General features: G+C 40.4%; 1 protein-coding gene across 1 annotated transcript in view; it reads left to right on the forward strand.

Annotated features, from left to right (window-relative positions):
• FGD6 (FYVE, RhoGEF and PH domain containing 6) overlaps positions 1 to 14,709 on the forward strand; it is a 186,409-nt gene that overhangs the window by 143,070 nt on the left and 28,630 nt on the right. The window contains exons 9-10 of the mRNA XM_044679164.1: positions 13,419 to 13,469; positions 13,885 to 14,024. Coding sequence (XP_044535099.1) covers positions 13,419 to 13,469; positions 13,885 to 14,024 — 191 coding nt within the window. The remainder of the gene's footprint in view (positions 1 to 13,418; positions 13,470 to 13,884; positions 14,025 to 14,709) is intronic.

The following is a 14,709-nucleotide window of genomic DNA, read 5'->3' on the forward strand; positions in this document are numbered from 1 at the left end:
AGGAAGGAAGGAAGGAAGGAAGGAAGGAAGGAAGGAAGGAAGGAAGGAAGGAAGGAAGGAAGGAAGGAAGGAAGGAAGGAAGTCAAACAGCTCAGTAGTTCAGGAGATTGAGAGCCAAGCCTGGAGACGGGACATCCTGGGTTCAAAAATGACCCCAAACACTTGTTAGCTGGGTGATCCTGGACAAATCACTCAACCCTTCTGTTTTATAGTTGTCACTAGGACAGAAAGTAAACATTAAAAAATATATATCAAACAGCTGGTGGTAAAGTCATCCTGCTCCATCCACAGGACTCGGTTGGCTCAGGTATGCCAGATGTTTACCAGCGTCTCTTATTCTCCTTTAGACAAACATAGATAGGGAACTTGGAGAGAGTCTCTCACCTTTGTTGTCCTGTTTCAGCATTGGGCCCCTGCTGGCAGTGATTTAAAATCCCCAGAACAGAAGGAAATGGTGAGCCATGGGCTGGGTTTTTGCAAGATAATTTTAAACGATCTAATCATAAAGTTGTGATGGATGGCCTGGGCTGTTTCCCCAGCTGTGGAATCGAGTCATGTTATTAGTGGCAGAAGGCGGCTTTGGCTTTTCAGATGTGAAAGTGGCTGGAGCAAGGCTCTACAAATTGAGTGTCAAAATATTTTCCTTATAATCCAAGCTGTAAATGGTTACAGTTCAAGATTCAGGGTGAGGTTGCTCAGGACTTCCTTGTTTTCTTCAAGAGAAAGATGAGGAGAAATTAGAGCTTCATTTTTTAAATAGTCTTCCAACCCAAACATAATGTGGAGTGAGGCAGGAAGAGGAGGAGGAAGGGGGTGGGGGAGAGAGAGAGAGATTGAGAGAGAGAGAGAGAGAGAGAGAGAGAGAGAGAGAATATGTGTATAGTGCACATACTTAATCCTGTTGCCTTGGTTTCCTCATCTGTAAAATGAGCTAGAGAAGAGAATGGTCACCCAAATGGGGTCACAAAGAATCACCCAGTTCAGAGCATGTCTGAGAGGCTAAACCAATTGGGAATATGACAGTAGAAAGGGACCTTTGAGAGTATTTGGAAGAAGCTGGATTTCTGTAACACTTAAAGGTTTGCATAGCTTTTTCCATATGTCATCTCAATTTGATCCCCACAACAACCATGGGAGGTTGGTGGCTATTAACCCTATTTTGTAGATGGGAAAACTGAGGTGAGTAAGTCAAATGACTTGCCCAGAGCTATGCAACTAAGTGTCTGATTCTGGATTTGAACTCTGGTCTTCTTAATTCCAGGCCAAATGCTAAATAGTCTATCTGCCTCTTTAGTTACCTCATTGAGGTATTTAATGACAATGGAAAGTGTATTTTATCTCCCCACCCCACCCTCTTTTTAGGGCTTCTTAATTTCGAGGGCCTAATTTTTTGGGGGGAGGTTAAACCTTAACCTCTATTTTAGAATCAATCTTAAGTATTGGTTCCAAGGCAGAAAAGCCTTAGATTAGATAATTGGGATTCAGTGACTTGCCCAGGGTCACACACCTAGGAAGTATCTGAGGCCAGATTTGAACTTAAGACTTCCCATCTCCAAGCCTTTCTCTCTGCCCGCTACACCCTCTAGCTACCCTTTATAAATGTTTATTTAATTTATTTATTATATTACATATTTTAAAATATTTTGATAACCAAATTAAAACTGAAAGTAAAAGAACCATTGAATTAATAAATAAGACTAGAAGCTGGTACTTTGAAAAAGCAGATAACCATCAGAGTATAAGCTTTTATTAAGCGCTTTATTGTATACAAGACACTATCCTAGCACTGGGAATACCATAAGGCCAAAGACTCCAACAGAAGGAAATGTACTTTGTTTCCTTTGTTACATGATGTATTTTATTTTATAAACCTGACTCAGGGAAGACATTGGCTCAGTTGACTCAAACGCAGGTCCCTCTCCAGCTGCCAGTGCCCCATTCCCTCCTTTACATCTTGCCTCCAGATGGTTTTGTTTGTTTGTTTGTTTGTTTGTTTTTACGGTTTCTAGTTAGGTTCCAAAAATAGTGAGGTGCGTCTCGGTGTCCTCAGAAAATCTTAGAATAGAAGATCTGGGTCCTGATTTTGATCCTTGGCCCTTAGCCGCCTTGTGGCCCAGAGGCAGCCACTGAATTTTCTGTCTCGTTTTTTTTTCGTCTGTAAAATACAGCAAATACCAGCCCTGCCATCTTCTAAAAAGTGCATCATGAGCTGTAAAACTGCGCACGTAGAAGACATGTAAGCACCCGCCCCATAATCATGCTGATTATCATTAGGCCAACCCAGCTTGTGGTGGAAATGACCTCGTTGTTGAGTGCCTTGGTAGTTTGCATGAGGGCAGTATCTGTGTTGTGGGTTTATCTTCATTTTGTGACTGGCTGGTTTCTTTGAGACTCTTGCCCCAGGTCGGGGTTGGAAGCCAGTTCTATTGCTGACATTAGAATGTCACTCATTTATTAGTGTAGGCAAAGGTCTTTGAATGCTTCCACTCAAATTCTAATTGTGTACGATTTAAACAAATTAGCTAGACACAGGCGTCTGCCCTTCGGGAACTTAAGAGATTAATAAGAATAAGAATGAGGCTATGGGGCAACTGGGTGGCTCAGTGGATGGACAGCCAGACCCAGAGATGGGAGCTCCTGGGTTCAAATGTGGCCTCAGACACTTCCTAGCTGTGTGACCCTGGACAAGTCACTTAACCCCTGATACCTAGCCTTTATTGTTCTTTTGTCCTAGTGTTGACTCTTAGATGGAAGGTAAGGGTTTTCATTTTAAAACAAAAACATAGTTATCCCCATAATGCAGAAAAATCCTAAACCCTTTAGTTTCTCTCAAATGATGGCAATTATAGATAAAAGTAGTCATATTAAAATATGAACATCACCTTGAAGTGTTCAAACACATACACATTAGTGATATGATTACTACTAACAGCTTGCACTTTACATTATTTTGAGCTTCATGGTTTGCAAAGCACTTTATATATTATCTTATTTGATCCTCGCAGCAATGCTTTGAAGGGAGCTGCCTTTATCCCCACTTTATTTATTTATTTTTAAACCCTTACTTTCTGTTTTATTAACAACTCTGATGCAGAAAGCCAAGGGCTAGGGAAATGGGATTAAGTGACTTGCCCAGGGTCACAAAGCTAGGAAGTGTCTCTGAGGTCAAATTTGAAGCCAGGTCCTCAGGTAGATGTTTCCATGTTCTAAAGCTAGTCCATGTCCTAGGCTGGATGTAAACTCAGGTCTGTCCAATAGAATAAAAATTCTTTGAAGGGCTTTCGTGTTCACTCTCTCTGTCTCTGTCTCTGCCTCTGTCTGTCTCCATTCCTCCCTACCTCCCTCCTTCCCTTTCCTTCTTCCTTTCCCCTCCCTCCCTTCCCCTTTTCCCCCCTTCCCTCTCTCCTTTCCTTCCTTCTTCCCCTCTATCTCTTTCCTTTGCCTTCCCTGTTCCTCTATCTTCCTCTTTTCCTTCTCTGTCTCTCTCCTTCCCTTCTTTTTCCTTTCTCCTTCCCTCTCTCTTTTTCCTTCTCTCTTTCCCTTTCTCTCCTTCCCTCTCCCATCTTCTTTTCTCTTTTCCCTCTTCCCCCCTCTTCCCTCCGAGCTCTGTATAGTTTCCCCAAGTGTTTACTCCTGCACCATACAGTGCCTTGTACATAACAATAATAATAGCTAACAATTACATGAGGCTTTCAGTTTTCAAAAGTTCTTTCCATGTAATTACTCACAACAACCCTTTGGCTTAGGTGTTGCTATTACTGTCCCCACATTTTTCAGCTGAGATAACTGAGGTTTTTCCAGGTTGAATGACTTGCCTAAAGTCGTCACAGCAGGATTTATAATTCAGCTGCCATCCTATCCACGGGGCTCTATCCACTATGCAAAGCATTATTGCCCTTCATACCTGGTGCCTAATAGCTACTTGCATAATAAAATTTAACTGCCATAGGCTTTGCCCTATAGACTCCAAAAGAGAGGGAGAGGGGCGTGGAGGATACCCGAAATATAAAACAACGCAAAAAAAAAAAAGAGAGAGAATATAAAATAACAACAATGTTTAAATAGTAGAAATTTAAATTTAAAAATTGAGGGAAAAACTAATAAAAATGATTAAGATGTGTTTTTAAAGCAAAGAAGTTTAAAGATACCTAACAAAATTGTTGAGGTGACTTCACATACAGCCAGTTAAGATCAATCCTGTATCAGTGGGAGTTTTAGACCCTAACTAAAATCCTAAGATGAATATTCATCTAGGGAATTGGATCCTAAATTTGGGACTGGAGAAGGTTATAAAGAGAACAGTAACAGGAAGCCAAGAGAATCCTCGGTTTGTTGTGTTTCCACTTCCGCTTAGAAGGGATAGTTTTGAAGTAGCGTTTGTCCCCCTGCCCACTACATGTCCTTTGGGAGAATTATAAAGAGGCACTTTCATGATAAAGAGATTTTGGTTTCTATTGTAATCTTTGGAGACACTGAAGAAATTAACCCGCCTCCCTCAGGAGAGAAGGTTTCCCAGGTTGCTTTCCTCTTGGGCATCATCTGAGACCCATGAAAGGTATTTTCAAAGTACTTAAGTTCTCTTTGCTTAGCTTCCAAGCTCTGCACAATGTAGTCCTGGAAACTTTGTCTTACTTATTTCTGATTGAAATAATAATAATAATAATAATAATAATAATAATAATAATAATAACAATAATAATAATAATAACAATAATAACAATAATAATAATGATGATGACCATTATATAGCATTTTAGGGTTTGCAGATTGATTTATAAATCCTACCTCATTTTGTCCTCTTAACTCCGGAAGTCTCAGCTGCTGCTGTCTCATTTTACACTGGAAGACCCTGAGGCCGCTGTTAAGTGATGTATTATTCAGTGTAGAACTACTCAGTGTGTGAGTTCACTTTGAACTCAGTTCTTCCCAATTCTGGGTCTGTTTCTGCGGCTTGGTGATACCTAGATTCCAGTTTAAGACCAAAGCTGTAGACCAGCAGCATGCTGGAAATGGACAGAGAAGCTTTTAGGTCCAACTTGCCACTATGGTTTTGGCATTAACAGTTATCCAGAGTAGATCTGGATGGATCTCTAAGACCAGAACTTCAGAAGTAGGTAGAGGGAAATCCTCTAGCCAAGTGCAAATACTAAGGAGAGCAAGAACAGAGGCAGGAAGTTCACAGGACCATAGGTTGAGTCCTAGCTAGCCCCTTGGAGGTCATCAGGTCTAAACACCCTCATTTTATAGATAATGAAACTGAGGCCAGTCAGTAAGCACTTAACTTAGCCCCTATTGACTGCAGAACCACTGCTTTTATTAATGAACCCAAACTTTGAAAAGACCAGGTCTTTATCCCATCCACCCAACCCCTAAATTAAAAAATCTGGAAATATATGCAAGATTTCCCACCTCTTCAGAGAAATAGGGAGAAGCGCCTTCTCATTATCTCTTTTGGGAGGATATGCTGTTGCTTCAGTCTACAATGTCCACTTTCAGTTGTTCTGTTATATTCCTGTTCCCTCTGCCTCAAATTTTGTGCTTCTCTATATCCGTATTCCTTGTTTCTTATATAGCACAGTAATATTCCATTACAATCGAGTACCACAATTTACTTTGCCAGTCTCTAGTCTTTTTTGATTCCACGAAAATTGCTGTTCTAAATATTTTGGTGTAAAGTCTTTCTTTTAGGCCTCATGCTCTTTGGGATATATGTTTAGTAGTAGAAGGTGTTTTTCTCTTATTGAAAGTTGTCAGTGCCATTCTGGAGAGCAATTTAGACCTATGCCCAAAGAGCTATAAGACAGTACGTATCTTTTGACCCAGCAATACCATTACTTGGTTTGTGTCCCAAAGAGATAAAAAACCAAAAAGGGGAAGGACCTATATGTACAAAAATAATTATAGTAGCTCCTTTTGTGGGGACAAAGAATTGGAAAGTGAGAGGTGTCCATCTATTGAAGAATGACTAAGTTATAGTATCTGATTGTAATGGGATTCTATTGTGTCATGACAAATGACAAGCAGGAGGAGCTCAGAAAAACTTGGAAAGATTTATTGAACTGAAGCAGAACTAGGAGAACATTATACACAATGGACAGGAAGCTATACAGAACAATGGTAAATAACTTGGCTAATTTCAGCAATACAATGATCCAAAACTATCTGAAAGGACTCATGATAAAACAAGTATTGTTTGCTTCCAGAGAAAAAAAACTGGTAGAATCTGAATTTGGACCAAAGAAAACTTTTTTTTACTTTCTTTCCTAATTTTTTTAAATTCAAGTTTCCTTTCAAAAAAGGATTCATATGGAAAAACGTTCTACCTGATTGCACATATAAAATCTAGAGATTGCTTACTGTCTCAGCTTGGGTGAGAAGTGTTAGGAGAGGGAAGAAGACGAGAATTCAAGACTCAATATTCTGTGAAAAATGCTGGAAATTGTTTTTACATGTAATTGGGGAAAAAAAAATAAAAGAATTTTGAAAAAAGAAAGTTGTTAACAAAGCCTTTAGTTAAATGAATGATTGTGGTTTTTTCCAGCAGTAGAAAAATACTCATTATAATTTTTGGTCAGGTTAAAAAAATCTTAAAATTATTTTAGGATATAAACATCCTCATCTAAAATTGTTTTTTAAATAAAAAATCATTTAGTTGTTGACTATATGTTGCTCAAGTAATTTCTTTGATCTTGTTCAAACTTTATATTTAATTAAAGGATGCTTTAATAGCCTATTATATTACCTTTTCCTCTAGGCTAGGAGGCTATTAACTCCTTGTAGGCTTTTAGAGGCTAGAATTTCCATGTTTGTAAAAAGTGGGATATTGGAACCATCTGTTAAAACTCTTCTTGAAGATAGAGGTCTCAGTTGTGACCAGAGGCTAATAAACAGATGGGGATAAAAAATAAGAATTGAACAAATATTATTATAGTCTTTTCCAGTTGCCAAATTAATTAGTGCCCTAGAGAACCCTTGCTAAAAAAAATGACACGTGGGTTTATGAATGTTTGTTTTTAAAGCTTCTACACTGAACCTCATCATATAGCACAACTTCCTTAGAGAGTCCACAGTTGGGTGCATATTGGGTAAGGGGTTTGGAATCCAAAGAAAGTAACTTTAAGTAACTTAAAAGTCCTCAAAAGACCTTCATGGCACTTGCATGGCAGAGGGCAGGCGTTAAGACTTTTTCAAGTATTTTGTTAATTATCTCTTCTTAGAATACTCAGTTGGATCTTTAACCTCGTCTGGTTGGCTACTCTGTTCACTAATGCAGATTGCAGCCCATCTGCACCTGCCAATCTTGTGTTCTTACATGAATTACATCCATATTCTCACATGAATTCTCCCCAAGATGGGGGTCCATCCATTGATCTAGCAGTTGTCTTCTCTTTTGCTTGACATTTTGAGGATACCAGTAGAATCCACATGCTGGCCATTAGTTAACTCTCACTCTGACCATAAGAGGTAGTGGTGTACGATAGGAAGAGAACACAAACTTTGGACTTGGAGGACGCAGGTTTGAATTCTGCTCATGTCATGTCTCTTTGATCTTGGACAAACTGTTCTCTGTGCCTCTCTTTATGTAGTTATTTATATGTAAATAATTATTTTTATGTAAAATAATGACATTGGGCTAGATGGTCTTTTCAGCTCTGGACCTATGATCTACACGATCAGCTCTTCTTTGCTAAGTTGTACATTTAAAAAAAAATACTTTATTCTAGTTTTTTATTCCTTCTTTTTAATGTATTACAACCTACCCATTCATGCCCAGGATGTCTTTTCTTTTGCCCTCTGGATAGTTTTTAAATTTTTAAAATAATTTTTAAAATTTAAAATCTGGATAAATTTTTAATTCTTTAGTAGATCAAATTTTGGGGGACTCATAGACATATAACACAATTGATAGAATATTGGCATTAATAAGATGGGCCTCTTTTTCTTTACTTTTTTTTTTATAACCTTTCCTTTCCGCTTAGTACAATTCTAACAGAAGAGGAATAAGGGCTAAGCAATGGAGGTCCAGTGACTTGCGCAGGCTCAGACAGCTGGAAAATATCTGAAACCAAATTTGAACCCAGGTCCTCCCATCTCCAGGCCTGGCTCTCAATCCACACAAAAAGATGAGAAATTTGGGATCCTTTAAGAAATTTTTCTGTTTCCCAAAGGCAATATAGTGCCTCATCTTCTTACTAAGCAAATGATATAATACATGTAAAGTTCTTTATAAATATCAGTTGCTGTCTTGAATTACTCAGTTCTGATCCTAACTCCCTTCTCATTTGCAGTTTTTGTTTAAAATTCAGAATTTCCATGGAGGATCTCACTTTAGTTTCAGTTTTCCTTAAAGCTCTGAAGCAGTTAGTCATCAGCTGGTGTTGTGTGGCTCTCTCTCCCATTCATTCCCTTCCTGGAGACAGGGCTTTCGTATACAGACAGTCCTTAAACCACACGCCACCTGCCTTTTCTCTGACTTTCCTACAGAGCCACTCTCACTCCTGCTGCCAGGTGTAAGATTTGGCCTTGATTCCATGCCCAGGTCCAAAGCATCAGGACGTGCCTAGACAGAAAGACAAGGAGAGTCCCTGGTTGCCCAAGATTTTCCCTTGCATTTGTCAGAGCCCGGAAATAATCCAGTCAGTGACAGTGCTTCAGGAGGTTCATGTGTATGTAGTTTCTGTTTGTTTATAGATTTTTTTCTTGGGTGTCCGAATGCACTCGTCACCTTCAAATCAAATGATTAATTCCAGTAAACCTGTTAATTCAAGAACAGAAGTGTTCAGTAGGGGCTTAATCATTGAATGGCCCAAGACTCCTTCAGGCTGAATTATTCAGTGTCTTCTGAAGTCAGAAGGCAGATTCAACTGTAGGAAAAAAATGATGTTTAGGAAGAAACACATCATTCTTTCTCAGCTGATGGCCACCGTTTCAAGGCAAAATTAAATTTGTAGATTGGGGCTACAGGTCTAAGTATAGGCGCTAAGATACTTTGTTGGCCAAATTGTTCTTCAACAAGCAGTTATCAGTTATGTACTATTTGGTTTGAAGTGGTTTGGTTGATTTCCCAACATTCTATAGTCCGTGAATGACAAAGCTGAGCATTGGACTGGAGCGTTAAGACCCCCCAATAGAGCTCTGTTGCCATATTTAATGAATACGTGTTACTTTTTCTAGCTTGATATTGGAAAGGACTTGCTGTGGCCATCTAAAGAGATGGATTCTCAGGTTCTGTTTGAGAACAAAGACCCAATTTATCCCTCTTCTGGGCCCCAGCTCCTTGCTTTGTGCCCTCAGACCAGGTTAATTAAGATTCTTCTGTATTTCCCCCTAAATCAACTTTTCTTTATCAAGGTTGCCCCCTGGTGGCCAGACATTTTTTTGGGAAACCCATGAGAGCCCTTTTTTCCCTTTCTCTTTTATCTTTTTTCCCCAAGATTTTTTTTTTTTTTAAGTCAAGTTCTTCCTTTGCAAATACTAGTCCCCTTAACCTTTGGTGCTTCCCATTCATCACCTCTTGAAAAGTGATCAAACGGGTTTGACAGAAGGAAACCAGCTACCTAGGACTTGGGGAACGAGGCGGACCAATTGGGTTGACTGCTCCACTCCCCCATTGGCCTTGTGAAATCTTCTCTTGGCTAGACTACTTGGTCGTGAATGCATCCTGGGAGCTATGCTTCATGACACATTAAGGAGTGTCTCGATTTCCCTCCCAAGTTTCACCGTAGACTCAAGACTGATTGTTAACAACTAGTGGTTTCCCTGCTGCTCCCAGCTGACTCAGACTAACCTACATCTTCCAACTTCTGCTGTTGCTTCCTAAGCCATGTGTCATTCTGACAATACATTTATAGCACTGGTGGCACAAATGCCATCTCACCAGGACCCTTGGGTCCACAGTGGTGTCTGAGCATCCGTGATGATCCGTGTGAAGGTTATAGGAGATTTTCTCCTGGGAATTCTTTCTGGATCTAGAGGGAATAAAAGCCCTCATGGACTTCCTAAGCCAATATAAATATTAGCTGTTATTATTAGTCATTTTTGCTTATCATTCAACTCAAGCTCCTGTGGTCTCCACACAAAAATGAAGGAGAAAAGAAGAGACAGCCAGTGACTCAGTGGATAGAGAGCCAGACCCACAGACATTTCCTACTGTGTGACCCTGGGCAAGTCACTTAACTCCCATTGCTGAGAGACAGAGACAGAGATGAAGGAGGGAGAGAGAAAGACAGACAGACAGACATATGGAGACAGAGAGTGGGGAATGAGAGAGAGAGAGAAAGGGAGAGTAGGAGAATAGAAGAAGAAAAGATTAGGGAAGATTGTATGACCAGGTCACTAATGTGGCAGAGAGCCTTAGAAAGAGATAAAGCTTCAGTACAAGATGAGGAATGGTCTGACCATGTGAGATTGAGCAAGACCAGAAGAGACCTCTGCAGGACTGGCAGAAGGCCAGAACCACAGAGAATGAGAGACATAGCCACAAGTATGGCTGGGAGCCAAAGAGAGAGAAGGAAGAAGTCTTTCATATATCTTCCCTGCATCTCTCCTGCTACTTGAGACAGCCTAGCCCTGAGTGAAAGTGGGAAAAGGAAATAGGGAAAGAAAGATCATTTTATTTGAAGCTAAAATTACAATGAAATGTATGTCGGTTGATACCCGTCCTCCTTCTAATGCTAGAAAACCATGATTCCAATTCTGGTGTTTCTATTTACTACTTGTTGTCTCTGGACTTCATTTTCCTCAAATGTAAGATTGGGAGAGAGGAAGGAAAAATGAATAAGCATTTATTAAACACCTACTATGTGCTGGTCTCTGTGTTAAGTGCTTTGCAAATGTTAACCCATTTGATCCTCATGCTGACCCTGTGAGGTAGGTGTTATTATCATCACCAATTTTTACATTCAAGGAAACCAAGGCAGACAGAAGTTAACTGGCTAGTGGTGGTAATAGAGCTAATAAGTGCCTGAGATTGGATTTGAACTCAGATCTTCCTGAGTCTAAGCCCATTGTTCTGTCTACTATGCCACCTGTTTGTAATTCTTAGGATCTCAGATTTAGAACTTGAGGGAGCTAGTGTCACTTGTTGTAGCCCTCTTGCTTTACAGATGAGGAAACTGAGGCAAAGTCATACTATTCCTTTCCATCTCTAAGCCACTGATCCCATTTCCAATATAACTAAAAGATCCATTGCTTAATCCCAGAGTGGGTTGTTTAGGATCCCAACATCATACATTTAGATCTCAAAAGGGATCCTTAGAGCACATTATCCCCCTTATTTCTTAAATGAAAAAAGGGATTTAACAGAGAGGCTAAATGCTCACCCAGAAACAAATCAGCCAGCCGAGGATCTGAGACAGGATTTGAATCTGGGTTAGTTCTGACCCATCTCCTTAAACTCAATGCAGCATCAGAGAGAACAAACTTTAAGGGTTCAATCCATCATAATACTTAGACTTTACAAATAGCACTCCAGAGTTTTCAGTGTTTTTATATTTTATCCCATTAGAACCTCACAGTGACCCTGGGAGTGCTGTTGTTATTATCCCCATTTCACAGATGAGGTTAGAGAGGTCATTCCTTGCTGAGGGTCATTCAACTGGGAAAAGTCCAAAGTCCCAGAATTGTCTCCACTATGCCCCCTAGTGGCCCATGTCTTTTTTCCCCCTTTTATATTTCTCTTTCCTTCCATAGAGCTCCCAACCACCATTTGGCCCATTGAACCCTTCTCGTAGTCAAGATAAAATAATTATGGAAAACTGAGCAATAAAACAACTGTCTATTGCTTAAGCGTCATTCTGTCCTCGTTGTATCCCCACCTTTTGACCAAAAGAAGTATATTTCTTAATGTACTTTTTTCATAGAGTGCTAAGTGATAGGGATCCAAGATGATTGTTGTTGTTGTTGTTGTTAACAAAGCAATCCCTGGGAAGGCAGAACAAACCAACTGGAGTCTGAGGAGTTGTATTCAAATCCTTGCTCTAATTTTTTTTTTTTTTTTTTTTTGCCTGTGTGATTTAGGAAAATTCAACTGAAACTCCCTTGCCCTCAGTTTTCACATCTTAAACATAGAAGGCTGAACTAGATGACTTCTTCTGCCCCTTCCAGCTCCAAATTAAATAGTCTATGATCCTTCCTTTCCTGGATCTTATGATCCATTCATCAGTATAGCTTGAGGGTTGTTCTTAGGGATTTCCCTTGTTTGGACATTTTTCGTTTCCAATCATGCATCTTTCTGATGGCATCCTTCTCCTGCATAGAAGTCTTTGTTGGGATTATGTTGCACCCTACTCATGCCTGTCATGTGCCTTCCCACTGCCTGTTTGGAATTTAGTTCTAAAGAGTCTGTGTTATTCTCTGACCTGTCTCCCCGCAGTAAGATTGATGTTAAAAAAGATGGGCCTTTGTTTCAGAGAGAAGCTTGGGCTCTTTCAAGGCAAGTAAATAATTTTCCCAAAAGGTAACTGAGCTTAGTGTCCTCAGTAGGACAGTACTTCTGTGTTGTTGTTTTTTAAAGCTGGGTCGAGAAGACATATTTATGGAAATAGGTTTTGCCTGATAATACATGTATAATCCAGATTGAATTACCTGCCAGCACCAGAAAGGAGAAGGGAAGGGAAGGAGAGAAGTTTGATCATATAACTTAGGAAAACTTGCTATGACATGTAATTGGTTAAAAAACATTTTTTTTTAAAAAGAAGACATGTATTTCAAATCTGGCCTCAGATACTTTCTAGCTGTGTGATCCTAGATAAGTCATTTAACCCCCATTGTCTAGTCCAGTCATTCCCAAAGTGGGCGCTACCACCCCCCTGGTGGGTGCTGCAGCGATCCAGGGGAGCCGTGATGGCCACAGGTGCATTTATCTTTCCTATTAATTGCTATTAAAATTTAAAAAAAAATTAATTTCCAGGGGGCTAAGTAATATTTTTTCTGGAAAGGGGGCGGGAGGCCAAGAAAGTTTGGGAGCCACTGGTCTAGCCCTTACCACTCTTCTGTCTTAGAATTGATACTAAGATAGAAAGTAAGAATTTTAAATAAAAGGCGTTCATTTGTAGGATAAAAAAAACTCCCCATTAAGTGAAACAGCTTAGAGTTGCCTATAAACATTCATTTAAAACTATTTACAGTTGTGTTATGGAAGGCTTGTATATTGCAACTATTCAGTTATGGAAAAATCACCCAAACAACACATGCCTGACGTCCAATCCATTACAAATATGAAACATGACACGGCAGCAGTTCTGTCGAAGGTCCAGCCACGCACTGATCCATTTCTAGGGAACAACATTCTTCATCCTCTTGGTTTATGCCGCATCAATAATGAGACCCCCATGCTTTGGAGAAGCCCAACTCTTTTGGGAGGCATCGCATGCCCCATTAACACTTAGCCCTTCTCATTTTTAAAAATATTTTCATAGATTATTTGAAGAATCTTTTGGAAGACTCTGCAGATTACAGGGATACTCAAGGTAAGTAACTTTGTTTCATTTAACTTTTTAAGAATTAAAACATTGATCCTTCAGAAAAATACAGAGGTAGTATTCACTTCTCACTCAGCTCTTAATTGTCTGAGGCAAGATTTAAACTCAAGTTGACCTGATTCTAAGTCCTCCACTCCCCTATCACAAATCTGATTAAAAAAAAAATACTGGTAGTTGGTGAAAAAAATCAAGATTTGAATCCAGGTTCTTTAAGTCAGATCCAGCCCTTTCCATTATACCAGACTGGCGCAGGAAGTAAAAAGATCCTGAGCAACATGCATATAAAGTTTCCTCTTTCTCTGGCTCCTAATCAGGCCTGTGGTGGCTCAGTCTCTCTTGTGGTCTCTCTGTGGGTTCTGGCTCCCAGCCCCTGCCTCGTAGTGGCCTCTTTGTCTTTCATCAGGCCAGCCCTCGTCCTGCGACTTTGTTGTGGCGGGGCCGTACCTCCTTGGAGGCCAGCAACCCGGCCATAATGACTGCCGACACAGACAGAGCATTTGGGAGACGGTGAAGTCCTTTCCTTACATCAGCCCCTTGATGGAGGTGACACAAGCACTTCTCCATGGTAGAAGCCAAGGCACCAACACATTAATGAGTTGGCCCTAGAGCCCACAGCTAGTAAGTGGTGGTGATAGAAGTTATTCCCCTGCCCTGACTCTTAAGGGTCCTGTCCTTTATGCCACACATCTCTTGGGATATTGGAGAGAGAGCTGACTCTGGAGTAGGAAAGCCCTGGAGTCCAAATCCAGCTTCCCTAACTGGTGACCGTAGCAAGTCACATCATAGCCTTGATCTCAGTTTCCTCATCTGTAAAATAGGTAGATTGGCTTAAATGACTGCTGAAGTCCCTCTTGGCTTAATCTATCATTCTCTGACTTCTATTTTTTTCCCCCAGAAGAATCTCTCTCCCTCTCCCACCCCTCTTTCTCTTTCTCTCTCCCTTCCTGTCTCTCCTCTTTTTCTCTCTCTTCCCCTTTCCCTCTTTCTCACTCTTTCTCTCTTCCTCCCTCTCTTCTTCTCCCTCTCTGTCTCATTTTTCTCTTCCCACCTCCCTCTTTCTCTCTCTTCCCCCTCCCTCTCTCTGTCTCCCCCTCTTCCCTTTCCATCTTTCTCTTTCTCCCTTCCGCCTTCTCTCTGTCCCCCCTCTCATTCTCTCTTCCCCTTTCTCTCTTTTTCTCTCCTCCTCTCTCCCTCCCCCTCCTTCATCTCTCTTTCTCTTTCCTTCTCT

The sequence above is a fragment of the Gracilinanus agilis genome, chromosome 5 (genome assembly GCF_016433145.1).
Source record: "Gracilinanus agilis isolate LMUSP501 chromosome 5, AgileGrace, whole genome shotgun sequence".
In the NCBI taxonomy this organism is placed as follows: Eukaryota; Metazoa; Chordata; class Mammalia; order Didelphimorphia; family Didelphidae; genus Gracilinanus; species Gracilinanus agilis.